The 18,913-nt window shown below is 45.0% G+C and overlaps 1 protein-coding gene across 1 annotated transcript; it reads right to left on the bottom strand.

Annotated features, from left to right (window-relative positions):
* Positions 1-14,689: 14,689 nt before the first annotated feature.
* Positions 14,690-17,348, bottom strand: SOCS3 (suppressor of cytokine signaling 3). The gene is made up of 2 exons (XM_061621793.1): positions 17,138-17,348; positions 14,690-16,688 (listed from the first exon to the last, which is right to left on the bottom strand). The coding sequence occupies exon 2, from the start codon at positions 16,617-16,619 to the stop codon at positions 16,002-16,004; it is 618 nt and encodes a 205-aa protein (XP_061477777.1). The 5' UTR covers positions 16,620-16,688; positions 17,138-17,348; the 3' UTR covers positions 14,690-16,001.
* Between the last annotated feature and the right edge of the window lie 1,565 nt (positions 17,349-18,913).

Here is an 18,913-nt window from a genome sequence, read left to right as displayed (position 1 = left end):
TGAGTGAAGAAATTCAGGCACAAAGATGAGTAGGCACTGAATAATGGGAAACCTTATGCTCCTCCCTTCCCTGACCTATTCTGTGGGTTATTCCTGACTCAGCCACGATTAAGCAGGAATAGGCAGCCGAGAGCAGGAATTGTGTGCAGCTGGGAATTATCCAGTGCCTTGACTGGGAAGCAATAACCGTTGGCAGTTATGTCATAATCAGAAATGTTTCTTTCAGTAGGATATGATATACATCCTGGAGCTTCCTGCCCTGACTGAGTTTCAAACAGGGATGGTTGTCCTGGCCTACCCTATTTATGGATGGGTTTCGCTGCATGGTTCTGATCTGCTTTCATTCCAATAGTCCGTCGTTTGATCCCTATCTGCCCTTTTTTTGTTCCTGTTTGCTCTCGCCCTTGCCAGTTCGATCTGCTGTGCGCATTTTTAGGTGATTCAATCTGCAGGGAGGGTTTTGGTGGCCATTATTTTGTAGTTATCAGCGTAGTTACTTATGTAAATTATGACAGTATTTGACATGGGTTTTTGGCGGCAGGAAAAACATTGTGTAACTTTTAGGTAGCTTACGTGAATGATCACAGTGTTCCACGTGGTATTTTGGCAGCGTTAACTCAATGTAAAATAGGGTAGGGGGAAAGTTCGAAAGAATAATTTATTGCCAATTTGCAGCCATGGCTGCAAGATCTGTGCTGATTACAGCCACGGCCTGCAGCAAGAAATAGGTGCCGGTCCGAAAGGATGGCTAACTATAAAATTCAGCTGGAATCTGGTGCCAGGTCCAATTTAGCGGATATTCTCTCCCATCCCTAATCCTGTTGGAATCAGACTCAGGCTGTAAACACGCTAGTTGCCAGATCGAAACATTTCCATTAGCCACTGCTAGAGGGGGAACGTGTTGATCTGCTGATCAGTTGCAAAATCTCTGATGCTGATTTTTTTAAAAAAATGCACGGAAACTGCTCCCAACAGGTTTTACAGTAAAAAGAGGCAGGGTTTGACTAGCGTTGTGTGCCCCCATTTTCAGAAGAGAGAGGTGGAGATGCACTGGAACTGGCAAAACAGTGAGTGTGTTTCTACCCTCGGAGCCACTGGTGTTCTTTTCCCCATTGCATTTAATGTGAAACTTGGAATCATAGAGTTGGAAGGGGCCTATAAGGCCATTGAGTCCAATACCCTGCTCAAATCACCAAAGCGTTTCATAGATCAGCTTACAGTTCACTGATTTCTGTGACATTACAGTAGATTTACTAGGCATTGCTACTCAAGTGAAGATGTTGCAGAAACCTGACACACCCCTTGAGACCATTTAAATAGGGGTGGGGTGTGGGCTTACTACTTGCATAGGAACTGTCTCTCAGATCTGGCAAGCAAGTGGGCACTCTGGTGCATGGGCAGGGGAGCAACCTCAGTCTGTTTGCATCTGTGCAACCACAGCCATATTCTGGGCAATGGGGGAGGGGACACATATTGACCAGTTCTCCTCCTCCAGTCTTGTTGCCTGTTCCTCCCTCTTTGGAGGCGGAGCCCAGGGCAGTTCAGGAGGTCTAACAGGCTCTGGAGGTACGGTGGCAGGAGGCTCATTGGCTGCCCTTGTTTCTTCAACAGCCAGCGGTAGCTCGGGGGTGGGGCTGTTGCTGATCAGACTACTGAAGCCTTCTCCGGTTTCAGCCCCCTCTCTCCGGAGACCACTAGGGCCCTTCTCAGAATCCCAGTCCTTCTCCTCCTATTGCCCACTTTGCCAGGAGTTCTCTGTGGGACCCACGACAATTGTAATCTGTGTTAGTTATCGTGATAGCAGCAGTTGCTTTAAATAATGAGTGGGTAATTTTGGGCCTGGGTGATAAATGTGGCCCTCCAGGCCTCTGTCTGGTGCTTGGGGCTCTCATTTGGCCCATGGTTCACCACCCCAAGGCAGGTCCGTCACCAGTCACCCTTCATGCCTTATGCAAGTGCTTTTGCCCGACTGGAATGTGTCCTTGAACTGTGATAACGCCTCTTCCTTCCCAGAAGAAGGATGGAGAGATAGGTGTGTGTGTGTGTGGTGCACGTGTGTGTGTGCTGTAGAATGTAGCCTCGGTAGAAATGCCATCTATTGTTCTGCCCACGTTTGCCTCTGGCCTCAACCACCACTTGCCTGCAAGCCCCAGAAAGTTGCTCAGAAGGGAATGCAACCCTCCGACTGAAAAAGGTTATGCGTTCCTGCTCTAGATTTATTAACACAAAGGTACAGAAATCTGACCTTGTGTATATAGAAGTAATTGAAATGGGGGGTACCTTGAATGCTCTGCATTTGCTGCCATTGGGGCTTGGCTCAGGCTTATTTATAATACATGCCTGCAATCAGCAAAAGCGCAAGGCCCTTTTCCTTATCCTCGGTACCAGTGGGAACATTTAGACTAGAGGTTTGTTGTAAGGTTGAGTTAAACCTTAGTGTAATACAGGAAGCTGCCTTATACTGAGTCAGACCCACAGGTCCATCTAGATCTGTAGTGTCTACACTGACTGGCAGTGGCTCTCTAGGGTTTCAGGCAGGGATTCTTTTCCGGGCCTACCTGGAGGTCCTGGGGATTGAACCATGGACCTTCAGAACGCAAGGCAGATGCTCTACTAATGAGCTACATCCTTTCCACACCATTGCAGCACTTTTTAATCCTTAATGTTTTCTTCACATACTGTTTCATTGTTGTTGTCCTTGCATAGCTTGTTTCCAGACAAGTTGTACTATGTTTATAATATATTTATGTTTCTGCCTCCTGCGATAACTTGTATTTATTTTTTGAGATTTGCACATAGCCAGATATTTGTAAAATATGCTGAGATGTGCAAAATCAAAGAAAAGGGGGGACACACACACAAAACAGGTTCATGTTAGTAAACATACATGTGAAAAATCAGAAAAAAGGGGATTTTTTTAAAAAAGGTCTCTGTTAGAGAATGGGCACAAGGTCAGATAATTAAAAATTAGATAAAAGTGGAGACTTAGAAGCATGGCAAGGGCTGGAATGAGATGAGAGGAATTCTGAAGTGAGATGCCACATCCATCAAACACTCTTAGTAGTAATACCAAACCATTGCTCCAAACAATCTTTTGCTGACCATCTTACCTAGTTCTGAGGTACATACTTTTCTGATTTCTAAAATAATATCAAAAGTAATATGCTTATCAAGTGGGACAATGGAACAATTGTGACTGATATTCAACTATGCCATACCCAGAAAAGATCCATTGAAATTAATGGACAAGTTACTGAAGTTCATTGATTTCAATGGGTCTACTCTGAGTATATCTGACATTGGATATCACCCCCTGATATTAGGTGTGGACCGATGCAGGTTCTGCAATAGTATAAAAGGCAGATGTGTGAAAAGTGACCAGTGTGGACATATCCTAAAGCATATTGGCTCAGTCAAGTGATTAGTTTGCAGAAACTTAGGTAGTTAGCAGCAAACATTAAAGGCAAGGTACTGATGCGCTGAACAAATGTCAGATTAAACTACAACTACTTCAAGGAGCTCATAACACTATCAGATGTATGTGGCCAGTTCATACAGCTTTGCTAAGAAAGAAAAGTGATGCATACCATACCTGTCACATGAATTCATTTAGCAAGGATGAGTAGGGGACAGTCTGCTCATTTGCATTTATACTCAAGAGGGAGATAATGTTTTCTAGACCAGTCCAGAATTTCAGGGGGATAGAGCAGTTTGCCCCATTTCTCTCCCCAGCCAGTCAGAAGAAACGACCCTAGTGGATTTTGCTTGTGGATGTCTTTGTTTCTAATTCCCCAGCCTCTGCCACTAAACTCTGTCATGGTTATACTCTTTTGAGTACCATGATCTGTCACTTGGTAGGTAGATTCAAATACACAGGACACAAGTCAATCCTTGTGACCATTTATCTTGTGCAGTTTATATGCCACGTTCTTCTGGCTGGTGTGTCTTTTCCCAGAAACAGGAAATTGGGTGGATCCAGCCTAAGTGTCATCTGCTGCCCACACATGAACTTCAGTTGCCTTTTCCTGCCATCCAAGCTCTTGCCACAGTGTACCCTCCCACAGTAAGTTTGCTTTCCCCCATCCCATCTTAAGGAAAGACTGCTTCTTCCTCTTTGACCTGTTTTCATAACTTCCTATGAAAAGGGCAGGTATATATTTGTTTAATGTCTAATGTTGTCCTTGATGGGCATACTAGAATGTAGCCGGGGAGGGGTTGACTTTTAGCAGCAGTGGAAAGGGTTTGTTGTCTCCAGAGAACTAGGGTGAATTCATAAAACCTTTTCCATGTATTTAGATGTGGGTTGACAGATTCTTTGTTTAAGCTGATCCTACAGGGAAGTAGTCATTTCTGATCACCCAAATACAAAAATTTGTCACAGCAGGCCCTACCTTAGAAAAACATAGGAACACAGGAAGCTGCCTTATACTGAGTCAAGCCATTGATCCATTTAGCTCAGTATTGTCTACACTGATTAGCAGTGACTCTTCAGGGTTTCAGGCAGGGGTCTCTCTCATCCCTACCTGGGAATGGTGAGCATTGAACCTGGGACCTTCTGCATGCAAAGCCGATGCTCTGCCACTGAGCTACAGTGTTCCATGCAAGAGAAAAAGAGAAATGCCTTTGTCACTTTGTCACTACATTTTTTGTAGGTACTAGTATTGTTACCTGCTCCTCGATTAATCTGGGAGACATTTTAAATAGATAAAAAGATTTTTAATCTAACTGATTAATTTACTAAGCATTGCAGTCCTGTGTATGATTAACGTGGCAAAAAGTGGGAAAACTTCCTTGCATTAAAAGAAGTGCAAAAACCTCCCTGCATGATGATGGATTAAATGAATGAGAGGCGGAGCTGCCGCATGATGTTCTAGCCAGCCAGAGGTAGTAGCTGTAATGAATGTCTTTGTAGAGTCTGATCTTGTGGTGGTGCTTCTGAACTCCACCCATCCACCCCTACTAATCCTCCAACCTCATGTGTGTGTAAAATTGTTTCGTTCTCTGTTCCCTGATTTGTGGGAAGACCAGGGCAATGTTTTCAGGGTCAATGTCCAGTTAGAAGAAAAGTGCACTGGAGATATTTTAAAAAATGTTTATTTTACAGGTATACAGGTTGAGAGAGAATGAGAAGGATGCAGCAGCCAGCATTATCTCCAAAGCAATGCCTATACAAAGGCCTCAGCCCAAACTAAAAGAGAACCATACTGTTCTTCAAGCCTCCCATATAGCAACTTAGTGATCTCAGCCAGCAGTGTCACCATTTTTTTTCAAAATAAAACTGTAGGCTGCACTCACACTGTCTTACAGGTGTACCCTGCTGTCCCATGCAATGCCACAGAATATGTGGAGGTGTATCTCTGAAATCATGCACAGCTCCTGGTTAGAATACATTTGGAGAACAAACAACAAAGCATTTTATTGCACCTTAAAGACTTAACAAATCTATTGTATGGCACACGTTTTTGTGGACTTGAGTCCAGGTGCATTAGGAGAACCCTTTGCGTAGGAAGGGAAAAAAGTAGTGATAGAGAAAAGAGGAAGAAATGGGAAAGGAGAAAGTCTGATGGAAGGAAAGGATGAATGAATGGATAAGCAAGCTCCCTTATGTCAGGTGTGGTTAAAAGTGTGTCTCAGAAAAGCTGAATGCTGCTGCCCTACACCTTGAAGCTGATGCTTATAGCTCCTGGGGAAAATATGCATTCCATGGGCAGCTCAAAATATATTCTAAGGACTCTTTAATTTGGTTAATGGCTATTAAATCTACTTGAATAGTTGCCATTCATTGTAAGGTGACACCCTAAACAAAGCTACAGGAGAAAGCTACAAGGCACTTACCCATTAAAATATAACTCATATATGACAATTATGTCAAACTCTACATCCTTTCATCCTTGTCATATGCTCTAGACCAGGGGTAGTCAACGTGGTGCCCTCCAGATGTTGTTAGACTACAACTTCCATCATTGCTGACCATTGGCCATACTGATTAAAGCTGATGGGAGCTGTAGTCTAACAACATCTGGAGGGCATCACATTGGCTGACCCCTGCTCTCCACAGTACATCTATTATTGTAAGAACACTATCTGGTTTGTGTCATTGATGTATGTCTCTGATTTCTGTGAGACAACCTTTTTCTGAATTACCTGAAGTGGTTACTTGAATTATTCTGAAGTGGTTTGTGATCAGTTTTTGCAACAATTGCTTCTCTGTTTATTCAGAAGAAAAGCAGACAACACATTTTACTTTCAAACACAATGACCAAGGCCCCTTTTTCTGCCAAAGCTCCCTGGCAATCAATTTTACTAATTTTAGATACTTCTGTGGAAAGCATAGTCAGATATAAACTGTCAAAACTTTCCAGGCACACATCTGGAAAAGTTGAAGACCACTGTCCCACACATTGTTACTAACACTTGGACTTCTATGTATTCCATGGGTACCCTATAAGACTACTTTCTTTAGTCAAAATCTTCCCCATCCCCTCATTCCCATTACATCCTTATCAGGTCAGGGATTGGGTTTATTTGTTCCTTCCAGGATACATTCATACACAACAAACTTGACTCAGGTCAGGTATATAACATGAGGGGTTACCCAATGTGGAATTTGTGAAAATTCAGTATGGGGGTGAGGTGGAGAATGAGTGGTGGATGTATGATGGATTTGCTCTGAACGCTCAGCACCTTTCTCCTTGTTTTATTGGATTAGCAATGTCATTTGTGTGTGCTTATGTTGCACCATCCAAGACCTGCTTTTCTGATGTTTGAAAGAGCTGCCAAATAATTGGGTATAATTCTGGTAAGTTTCTGTTTGGCTTTCTTAGACTTTTGGATGACAGGAACTGCTTAATTGTGTAAAGCGCTAGATAAGGGCTGTGCATCCTGCATTTGGTGGAGATACTTTTCCTGTTGGGACAGGGTATTTCCTGCCAGTTAAAACAGCCCCAAAGCTTAATTGTTCTGTTCAGCTGTGCAGGCCTTTCTGCCACCCTATCCAGTAAACTCTCACCATGATGGGTTAAATTCTCTTAGTCCCCAGTGCTGGTAGAGAAGTAAGGAAGGGAACTGACTTACCGACACATTCACTAATTTCCCTATATGATGCAGAACTGGAGACATTTCTGGGGAAAGCATGAGGCTTGTGAAACTTCTGCTTAAAGTTTGCTGCTGGTCCAGCATGTCACTGCTGCTGACTGGGGCATGTTCCAAGAAATGAAAGGCACTCACAAACCTTCCCGGACTTTTTGAATCAGCAACGGATAGCAGCAGAAGGTTGTCTCCAGAAGCAAATGGGAGGGGCAACAACTGAGAGGGGAGGGGGATGAATGAAGCCCCAGACTGGCATGTGGGACACAGAGGACAGAATTTGCTTTTGTCCAAGTCAAGGAGCCTAGAAGAGTGCAGTGGGAATGACTGCCCCCCCCATTGGTGGCTCTTTATGGTAACTGTGAATGTCTTTGAGGAACCTTGTAGGTTCAAATGGCATCTTTAGCAGGCACCTAAGCTTTGTTTTGTTTGGCAGATAAACAGTGTAAGTATTGTGACTTCCCTGGAAGAAGCAAATCGGTACTAAGTGACTGCTTCTCACATGCACCATGTTGCTCAGGCAAGGTGCCCTCAGAGGGACCTACAAATTAAGGGCACCCCCCAACTTTCTCCTCAGATTGGTTGCTTCATTTACCCCATCCCTTCTGCTCCCCCCCCTCACAATTAATCACTTCATTTTCATTTAACAGCCAGGCCCCTGCATAACGTTTCCGTGAATACTAGCCCCCTAGATGGCAGCTGGAGTAAAGGGAGAGCGAAGGCCTCTCATTTCCTGGCACAGGCCAAAGAATAAACAGTGATATTCCAGCCTTTAATCCTGTTGCCGTGGAAACCCAGATCCCAGCAAGGGAGGAGAGGGGGTGTGCCTGTCAGGATCAGATGGCACTGACGCTGGGGATGCGCCTCGGCAGAGCCTGGCATGGCGCCACGGGCTTTACCCTGCCTGGACATTCTTGACATAGCTCTGACTGGACTGGGAATCAGTGTTTCCTGGCAGGACTGGGACAATAGGCCAGAAGGGCTGGACAGGGGCAGGACTAGGAGCTTGCACAGCTCTTTTTTCTTTCTTTACATTTGTCCTGCATGAGTAAGAGGGAGGCACAGGGTAAGAAGAGCAGCCACCATTCCATTTGCAGGGGAAAGGACCTGACTCCAGATCATACGAAGTTCCTTCCAATGATGACTTACTTTTCAGGGGGGAGGGGTCTTCCTTCCCTGTTACGGCTCCTTCCTTTTTTCTGTGACAGGGCTCCTGTACTTTCAACAGCTGCAGGACAAGCAAAAAGTCCAACTGGCAAAAGGAGGCAGGTGTGAGGAAAGCTTTATCACAGGACGTTTGGGCTGTCATTCTGTATTTAAAGGCACAAGTGGTAGCTTGCAAGAAATAAAGGTGACAGCCCTATTCCCTGCATCAGGCCAAGTGTAACAATTTGTTTGGGATTGAAATAGAGGGGAGATAGGATCTTTCTTTCTTTTTTTTAGAAGATGGTGTGGCTCCTTACCCTGGCCCAAGCCTGTGGTTTACATGTACCTGTTTCCCATTGTGAAAACTGTTGCTTCCTCTGTCCACACTAGTGGGTCAAAAGGTGGAACATTATGCTGTTTCTCCTATTCCCAAGAAGTATGTTTTCCATGCTCGGAAGCCATATTTTATTAAGGAGCTGATTAACAATTAAACTCTGAAATGTCTAAGAAATGTTTATTAATCCCCCAATTAAATGGGTGATTTCTCAAACATCTGTGTGCATTTATCCACACATTCATCCATCATGTGTATGTTTACCCACATACACCTCTGTTACTTCCTTCATTCTTGTTTGCCAGCAAGAAACCAATATACCAATAAACTTACAAAAATGAATTCCACCCCAATAAGCAAGTCTTGCCCAGCCCACAGACTCAGAGAAAGAAGATTGCCATGAAAACCAGAGCATGGAAGTAACGTGTTACAAAAAATGAATTACTTGTAATTTATTACTTCTTTGAGGAACGAGTAGGTAGTTTTACATTTTGATTGTAATAGAACAAGGAATAATTGTATTACTTTTGAGGAGTAATTGTAATGTTTCCAGCATTACTTTTGGGCGTTACTTGGGGGGGGGAGAGCAGGGGGAAGTCTTCTACTGCTCTGATTTGTGGATGAAAATCATGTGCCTCAAACTGAGCTTCTGTGCAGAGTCGTTCTTCCCTTGTGCTCTGTGGGTGTTTAGGAGGCGATGAGGGAGAGGGTGGAGAGGAGAAAACAATTGTAAAAAAATGGATGGTGGTGGTGAAGAATGGAATGGAGGGAGAAAGGAGCCAGAGGGCAAAGATGTAGATGAAGGGGGAAGAGGAGGCAGCAGCGGAATGGAGATAAAAAAACTGCGGAGGTGACAGATGACGATGTGTGTGTGTTAAGACTGTGTTTGCACTTGTTGTGTGAAGCAGCCTTTGCCGCCCTCCCTGGCTACTTTGCTGCATTTGCGGTGTTTTAACTTTTTTGCACCCCGGGGAAAATGTTTGCTTGGGTGGGTGTGTTTTAGTTGGTGGGAGGGTAGGGTCCGGGAGGTGGTTGAGGGAGAGAGATGACGCTTGCTGGCTGAAAGTATGTGTGTGTGTGTGCGCGCGTTCCCTTTGGTTTGACGTGCAAAGATCTGAGCAGTAGCCTCTGCCTCCCTCACCACCTACCTCCTTTACAAGTGGAGAGACCACCACTGCATATGGATAAAAAGAATTATTCTACTACCTCTGTGTATGTGTTCATTTTTAATGTTTCAGGCTGCTTAGGTGTGCAGCAGCCAAGGCCAGCACGTTGTAGGCACTATAGTTTTTTTTAAGTAACTTAACTGTAATTATAGTGATTACTTTTGAGTAATGGTAAAGTAATCAGTTACTTTCAGAATAATTTTAATGATAATTTATTCCTTTTGGGGGCTGTGTAACAGTAATTGTAATTTTTTGCTTTTTAAACGTAATATTCCAAGCTCTGATGAAAATATATACATGTTCATATCATCATTCACATAAAGCAGTTTGAAAGTATACAGCCACAAGATTGGCTGTATACTATAGCTAGAGTGGATTTTTCGCATTCCGCAATGTTAAATTGAAAACACCCCCATGCCATTCTGATGCTTCCCATACGCTCATTTCAAAACAAAAAGCCCTGAACTCAGAAACTTACTTAACAACCCTCTAAATTTTCACGGCAATACACAAAACAGCCAGAAAGAATCGAGAGTTCAAAGTGTAAAAAGAGAGAGAGAAAACCAGACCCCTTCTGGACTTTTTTCTATCAGTTCTCATAATTTGTTGAAATTAATTAAAAATCAGCCATGTTCACAAAGGACCTGTAATCCTATTACTGGCCTTGCCCCATACTCTGACCTTCATCTTCTGCAGTTCAAAAGTAAAAAAAAAAAAAAAAGCCTGGCTGATTTTTGATTAATATAAGAAATTTAGCATTGACGTCAATGATAAGGCTGGGCATTCTCAGTAAGAACCAACTGCCAGCGTTCTAAAAGCCAGACTCACAGCTGCTTGGTTTGGCTAATCAGGGGGCCACACCCACACCAGACCTTTATCTCACTTTAGACATTCAGGGAAGTGTAGTTTGTGAAGGGTGCTGAGAGGAGACTCCTATTCCTCTGACAGAGCTGAAGTGGCCAGAGTGGTTGAACAGTCAGCTGCTCTGAGTGAAGCTCTGTGAGTGGAACAGGGCATCTCCTAGCAACTCTCAGCACCCTTCACTAATTACACTTCCCAGGATTCTTTTGGAGAAGCCAAGACTGTCTAAAGTGAAATAAGGGTCTGGTGTAGATGTGGTCAGGGACAGCTTTGGTTTAAATTTGGGTGGGAGACTACATGTGCCTGCTGTAGAACAACACGGTGGGGGAAACCCTGAAAAACAATGATACTGTTCACAATGTTTTCCTTTTGGAAAGGAAAGGGGCTTTACCTCTGCCCAGTGTCCACCCATCCAATCTCTTCCCTCCCCCTTCTTTGTTCCCCCTCCCTTCCCTGCCCTCCTCCTCCCCTCCCTGCCCCTCACCCAGGTCAGTTTCACCTATCCTAAGCATGATTGCACAGGAGTAAATCCCACTGAACTCAAAAAGCATACAAATGATCAAACCTTCCCTCCTGCCCCTTCCCTCCCCCTTCCTTTTCCCCTCCCTCCCTCTCTTCCTTCCCCTCCCCTTCCCCTTCTCCCCCCCCGGTCAGTTTTACCTATCTTAAGCATGATTGTGTGGAAGTAAATCCCACTGAACTCAAAAAGCATGCATTTGATCAGACCGGCCTCCTCCTTCTCCCCTCTTCCTTGTCCTCTGCCCGCTACAGCTCTTCCCCCCTCACTCCCATGGTCAGTTTTACCATTTGGGTTGGTCTTTCACAGTCCAATCCACTTCCTGTGTAGCTTGGAAGAATTTAGTAACGTGCCTCTGAGCATATGGTGAGTGGTGGCAACACCTGCAAGAAGCACAAATAACAGAAACAAGACATGTGCTGTGCTGATCTTGTTTTAGCAGGGAGGAAGGAACATTATTAAGACAGTTGATCTAGTTCAGATGGTCACTTTAAATATGTCTGATTCACTTTGCAATTTTAGTGAAGTTTCCTATAGGAAATCATTTTCTTTTACTTGTTTCTGTGAATATGTGAAGTACAGCAAGACTTTGCAAAATTTACACTAACAAAACTCCAAAAACAATTGTGGAATAATGGCACTGACTATTCTGCAGAATAGTCTCCAGTGGACATCAGGAGTGTCTCAGTTTGCACAAGATGAAACAGTGGGAGGTGAAATATATTCTAGCAAAATTCTAGGTGTGTTCCATGTTTTTAATTGACCATGCCCACCTTTCCTTAAGTGGAATGGTTTAAGCATAGCAGGCTGAAAATGTGCATCTTGGGAAGGCCAAGTTTATTTTTTCCAAAATAAGCTAGAGTCATTCCTTAAGTAGCAAAATATTGCAATCAGTCTGATTTTACATCAAACTGCAGTTTCAGATTCAACTGTTAATGCACCCAAAATAGAAACAGAACATAACATCCAGTTTGAAACACAAAAGGCTGTCTTCACTATCATATGACATTGACCAATAAAAAGGCTTTGAAATTAATAAAAATAAATTTGACACAGATTTCTAGGATGAATGATGAGAGAAATACAATTTTCTAGGTTAGATTCTCTGTAGAAACTATAGTAACACAGAAAAGAAGTAAGAAGAATACCAGCAAACATACAAAAATGTAATTCTCCATCTTTGGAGATGGCAGGTGTTGCCAACACTCACCATGTGCTCAGAGGCACATGCTACCAAATTATTCCAAGCTACGCAGGAAGAGGATTGGACTGTGAAAGACCAACCCAAATTGTGTTGGCTTTTTGACAAATTTGTAGGGCAGTACAATATCTCACAGAGGAGGTCAGGTCTCCTGCTCCCCTGGTGCATTCACTATAGCTGCCCAATTTCCTTGCTTTTTAAAGTTTGATAGAAATATCTGTGGGCTATAGGTACATTTTTAAACTGCAAGGGATTTTTTTGCCTGTTAGTGAATAATATATTAATGTTTAATGACTGCCTTTCTCTGGCCTTTTTCTTAGATGTGCACAACCTCCATGTGTCTGCATGAGGAGTGATAGTAAGAGAGTGAATGCTATGAGCAGTGATCTGGGCCATTCACTGTTATGGGAAGGACTGCAATGAATTGCTTCCTGCATTAGTTGAATGGTGAACTGCCTTCCTGTTGCTGTGTTTGGGATACACAATAGATTAAGGAATAAGATCCAAAATCTCATTGTGCTTCCATACTCTGCATACCAGTGGCCATTTAGAAAAAATTAAAAAGGGCACCAGCAGAAAAGAAATAGTGTGGGTGTATTTAAACGCACCATTATTCAACTTTAAAAGAAAAACTGTGATGAAAGACCAGACTTTCAAATTCTGGCAAAACAACTGAGAACAAACTTTGAAAATGGCATCTGTCTAATAATAGAAGTGAAGTAAAGAAATGGAATCCTGAGTTGTGGGGTAGAGAAGAATATAGGTTGGAGGGATCCTCTGGTTAGGCAAGGAACATCCACATTTGATGAATCCATGACTGACTCAGTTTCATTTGTAAAATAATCTCAAAAATAGTTTCTATGGAAGGCTGTGCCTCTATACTATGTTTGCAGAAAGTTGTGTCTTCATCTCTTTGGCGTTTGTTAAAGAAATGGGAGATCAGCCTTCTCTCTTAGGAGTAAGCCTATTGTAAAGTCTACAGAGAAAGTTATGCCTTCATTAAGGTGCCTGTATACAGAAACATGGCACATCCATACACCCCTGAAGACATAAATGGGAAAAGGCCAGATTTTCTTTTGCACCCATCAGAAGACACCTCCTCCACTCCTGTTTCTTTAACAAATACCAGAGTGATAACAAAGCAGTCTTCTGCAAACACAGTGAGGGAGCTGACAGCACGTTCTCCACCAGAACTTTCCACTGCCCTTGGAAATCTCCCAAAGCTAAACAAGATATCTTATCATACCTCCAAATGGTCCAGCCACAAGACACTGGAAACTAGACCTAGATCTCTTTCAGCCATCACATGAAGCACCTCTGAAAGTTTATTTGCCCAAAGGAATTTATTTTTTTTATGTTCTCTTCAGGGGAGCATGGGTTTGTTTGTAATGTTTTACCTTAAGCAACACAGCCAGGAGAGTCAGGATGCTGTTTCCTTCCCATGCCCACCCCTTTTCCCCGCAACACCTCCCCAGCCCCAAACTCATTTCTGGCCTCAGTCTGCCTGGGACAAAAATGGCTGCAGGCAATGGAGAAGCAGCAAATGGTAAATAGGCTCAGTGGTTGCAGCCTACACGGTGCTTCTTGGATGAAAACTTGCCCCAAATAGAGCAAGCTGCCTTAGATCAGACTTCTGGTCCATTTAGCCTGATAGTGACTTTCCATGCAGATGATCTTTCCTATCACCTTCTGGCTGAAGACACCAGAGATTGAATCTAGGACCTTTTTTTACATGCACAGTGTGTGCTCTGTATCTGAGCTAGAGTCTTCTCCCCCGCCTCCCCCGGAATGGCTGTCCACAGTAGTCTAGTGGGTGGTAGGTCTTCTGGTTTAGTTCTAAAGTGCCGCACTAGGAGTGCAAAGAATAGTACTACATGCAGTGGCAGCTGAGCCTTACCTTCAAATACAGGTAGCCTCCAACCAACGCTGCTTTGCTCCTGTTCTATAGTTACCTGTATTTGAAGACAAGGCTCATTGCATGTAGTTCTAGTCTTCTGTTCTTCCAGTGTGACACTTTGGAACTAAACCAGAAGTCTCCCTCCCCAAGCAGAAAATTGTAGACCAGCATCCCCAAATTGCATTTTGCATGCTTTCTGTGACATAACTCACTGATTAGGGGGTTATGAAGAGCTGTGTTTTGATAGCTTTTGGGACAATAGGTGGAACCTTGCTTGGCAACACCAGCATGAAGAGTTCCCTTCTTTTACATAAGGATGCTGTAATGTAGGCCCCTCCACTTTCTATAAATGCAGGATTCTAGCCCTGCTGTTTACTCAGTTTCTCTAATGCTGTTAAGAGGATGGCAGAAGCCATGTCTAGAATGCATGGATCATTAAAAAATTTGTGAGCAGGGTAGAATGGAAAAAGAAGAGAATCAAGCATTTCATTTAAAAAATAGTGCCTTTTATTATAAATTAATGAATGTCATTTTTAAAATCCCTTGAATGTAAATATAAATAGATGTGCAAAGTTTTCTTCCAAGTTTGATTTTTTTTGTTAAGTTTTCAAGCATGTCTAACAGCCTGCAAGGCTGAAGGTGGAATCTTTATAAAAGACAGAATGATTTTTTTTTTAGGCAGGTCTGTAAACATTTCTTTCTGTAAAAACAAAACCTCATCTGCCCTTCTAAAAACCCTGATATGGAAAAAGAAGATGAAAACACAAAATTTTGGTTACAAGTTTTTGTTTTTTAACAAAAAAAAAGAGTTCCAGGTAATTCTGTTGTTACTACATTCCTGTATGTTTTCCGGTTATTCAGTGCGATTTAGGGCCCAAGCAAATCCACAACCTCTGTGCAGATACAAGACCATTCTTTGATGAACTGAAAACCCAAGAATGAAGGCAAGAGATTATCAGTCTAGGCATAGAAGCCAAGAATGAATAACGCTTCAGGGAAAATGGCGAGATGATTTATCATCCATTTAGGTCTTCCAAAAGCAGTGATGTGATTTTACAGAATGATGCCCTCTGTTGCTTGATGGCACAGAGGGTGAATGGCATTCCCCCATGCAATGTGCAGTAACAACCCAGGTCCATGGGGTAAGAGGGTGTGGATTTCATTTTAAGGCTTAGTCCCATGAATAGATGTGTGGCAGCATCCTTAGAGGAAGAGGATTTGGATGAAAAGAGATTCTGCCCCTCCAAGAAGTTGAGAGAGGTAAAGATGAATAAGATATAAAAAGATTTCCCCTTAAAACTGAGGAAAAGTTGGTCTTCAGGCACTAGCTGGATTCCAGTGCATCTATTTCAATCCGCAGAATGGTTTTGGTCAAAGGTTATTAGAGGTGTTCTTGCAAGTGCGGAGCAGATGCTCTTTGTAAACTGTCCATTGGTTAGGGAGGTTTGCAGACCATTCTGTCATACCCAGCAGCACAAGCCAGATAGACACAGTCTTTACTGGGTTGTAGCCAGGAAGGACAATTGTATAAAGGAGCAGCAGCCTGTTCCATAGTCCAACACCATCATCAGTCCCTTGCACAAAGCACCCTCATCCTTGGGCAAACCATCCAGCAAGACCATGTCTGTGGTGGGTAGAGGTTCCTCGGCTGCTCCACGTGCCAATCCCTCTCATATTCCATAAGCCACAGAAAAAAAGGTTTGATTTTTTTTTGCTGTGTAATCTCCTCAGTCATCATTTCCCAGTCCTGTTCTTGTGCTTGTGTGGTGGGCTACCCCTACTGAAGAAGCCTCTTAGAAGGGCGCATCATACTGGTCCAGGAATTCTTTGATGGGACCTGGGAGCTGGGTCATCTTCTCATAAGAGTCCAAGTGCCCATTGACTGTCTTGCGGCACAAATGCTGCAGGGTGGACACGCTGGACGAGAGAGGGCGGCTCAGCACCAGTGGGATCTTCTCTCCACCTGAGTAGATGTAGTAGGCACGTTTGGGGTGCGACACTTCCCCTGGCTGCTGCTCAGGGAGAGGCATGTAGTGATGGACCAGCTTCAGCACACAGTCAAAGCGAGGCACGGGCTGGCTGCTGTGGGGGTCACTCTGGAGCGAGAAGGTGCCACCCTCGCACTGGATCCGCAAGTTTTTGGTGCCAGACTCAGTCTTGACGCTTAGGGTGAAGAAGTGGCGCTGGTCTGAGCTGTCTCGGATGAGGAAGGTGCCGGTGGGCTCAGTGCTCAGCAGCAGGTTGGCTTGGCCACCCGTCACCGCACTCCAGTAGAAGCCACTCTCCTGCAGCTTGCGCACCGCATTCACCACCAGCTGGTATTCGCTCTTGGAGCTGAAAGTCTTGAGGCGCAGGCTGGTGTCCAGCGGGTGGCTCATCCCGGCACTGGGGAACTTGCTGTGGGTGACCATGGCGCAGGGAGCCAGCTTTCTGAGCAATCCGGGCTGCTGCCGAGTGCAGCGGCTGCTAGGACGGGGAACCTGGAAAAGCAAAGAGGAGAAGGTGCATGTTACAGACAAAGGGCATCTTTTCTACAGCAGCTACGGCCCCGCAGGGCCCTATCCACGGCATCCTCCCCAGTCAATCAGGACGCCAGACGTCCGGAAACCTTCCTCTTGATGTCTTGCCAGCAGCACCAAGGTATTCCCCGAACTGATCACCGTGTCCTTGAGCCAGGCCCTAAGCGAAACGGCAACCCCCCTGGGGCCCCCTGCTATTAACGACCTCCGCTCTCGTTACACGCAGGATATCCCCCCCCCGTGCCCTTGGCTTCACCGGCTTGGTTTTGCCTTTTCCTCGCAGCGTGCTGCATGCGCCTTTGGAGCGCACGGTGGGGCGAGCTCCCTATCTCGTCAAGAGATTTCAGAAGGCGAGCAACTGGCCGGCCAGCTAGCTGTTACCGAGAAGACGGGTCAGGATTGGTGGTTACCTGGGGAGCGACGAGAAACGAGGCACAGGGAAGCGAGGTGGTGGAGACTGCAGCAGCAGCGCACGGCTTGTTTGGGAGGCTGACAGGACGGCTGTTGCCTCTTGCTTTTGCGCGCTTGACTTGTCCTAATTGCAAAGCCGCCAGAGCCCTGCGGGAGGTTTTATAGAAATCGTCAGCCCCGCCTCCGGGTTCCTGGAATTCAGCTCCTTCTTGTAACGCCAGGAGGGCGAGCGCGCCCTAGGCAGGCAGCCAGCGGCCAGCCCATTCCGGGCAGCGAGGCCTCTCTTACCTTCCCCCCCTCCCTCCTCTTCGGTCCTAGCCGCTTCTTAGCCCATCGCTTGCTTTAAGGAACTAGGAGGAGGGGTTGGAGTCACGTCTTTCCTGGTGAGAAAGGCTGTGGCTCGTGCGCTAAGACCAGCCGCTAGTTGCTACAGGAAGATGGTAGCTTCCGTGGGCGCTCGTGAAAGGAAGGAGGGTGCCACGCGGGGCATAATGCGGGGGGGGAGAGAGAGACGCAACACAACACACATCTATCAGAGAGGTAAAAGCACCTTCATAGAGAAAACCTCTTCCCCCCCCCAGCCCGGTAAAAAATGGGAAGACGCTCTAGGGAGTTGGGGACTAATACCCCCCGCAATACCACCGGGGTGTGGCATCTCTAAGGAAGTCCCGGGGATAATAATTATATACAAGGCTATCCTAACCAGGTCTACTCAGACATAAATTCTATTGAATTCAATGGGGTTTACTCTTTGGTAAGTGGGGTTAGGATCGCAACCTTAGCCTCTGTATAGGGCTAGTGGTCTATGAAGGGCGATCGGCAAAGCAGCCAGGCCCAGAGAGTCACTCTGGAATTTTGCTTAACCTTAATTGCATTTTTGAAAACATAAGATCTCTGCTGGATCAGACCGAGAAATCCATAGAGTCGAGCACACACACCCCTTTTCAGACTAGCTGCCTCCGGGGGCCCCACAAGCCAGGCAGGATGACAATAGCCCAAAACACACACATCCTTGTCTCCCAGCAGCTGGTATTTCCCTCCGTCCCGTCGCTGATTCATAGGGTCGCCATAAGCAGTAATCGATTTGAAGGCACGTAACAACACACACACCCGGTTCCAGTTCAGGGTAAGATCCTGACGATTATTCACTTCCAATTTTGTTCAAACCACCGCTGGCTCTACAGACATTCCAGTCAGTGTTTTGAATTTCTTAGAAGACAGCCGTCATTTGAATATCGAACCCAGAAGTCAGCTTTCCAAAGTATTGCAACTCGCTTTCCCCTCCACTAGTTCCTCTTTTGTGTTCCGCTAAGGCAAGCACAGGTAAAAGAGAGAATCCTCGTGGGCCGAGGAGCACTAGAGGGCGCTCTTTCTGCCCTTGCTGGGAGGTAGCAGTGACGTTGGCTGGCCTCTGTTACACAAAGCAAGGGCTTGTCAGGTCACCGCAGTGACACCACTTACAGCACAGAGATCAAACCTGGGAGCTTTCTGGCATCGGCACAGTCCTCCAGCCAAGTTTCCTTTTGAGACGTTTGTGGTTTGCAAACCAATTTAATCCTGGAGGTCTGGGGATGGGACATAGAAAGTGCTTTCCCTGTGTAGCCAATTGGTTTCATTCTAGCATAGGAGGTGGTGCTTTTTCAGTGAAACCCAGGTGCCCCAAAGAATCTCTCCATCTCAATGGACCTTGAGAAATCTTAATTTCTTCCTATTTGCATGGCTCAACATAGCTGTCCAGTAGCATGCTCCATATTAGATATGAGGGTGCTTCCAGA

The sequence above is a fragment of the Rhineura floridana genome, chromosome 3 (assembly GCF_030035675.1).
Source record: "Rhineura floridana isolate rRhiFlo1 chromosome 3, rRhiFlo1.hap2, whole genome shotgun sequence".
NCBI classification, from domain to species: Eukaryota; Metazoa; Chordata; class Lepidosauria; order Squamata; family Rhineuridae; genus Rhineura; species Rhineura floridana.
Note: the sequence above shows the minus strand (reverse complement) of the source record. Positions and strands in the feature narration are given on the sequence as shown.

Coding starts and splice junctions, on each gene's coding strand:
- SOCS3 (XM_061621793.1), bottom strand. CDS start 16,619: ATGGTCACCCACAGCAAGTTCCCCAGTGCCGGGATGAGCCACCCGCTG.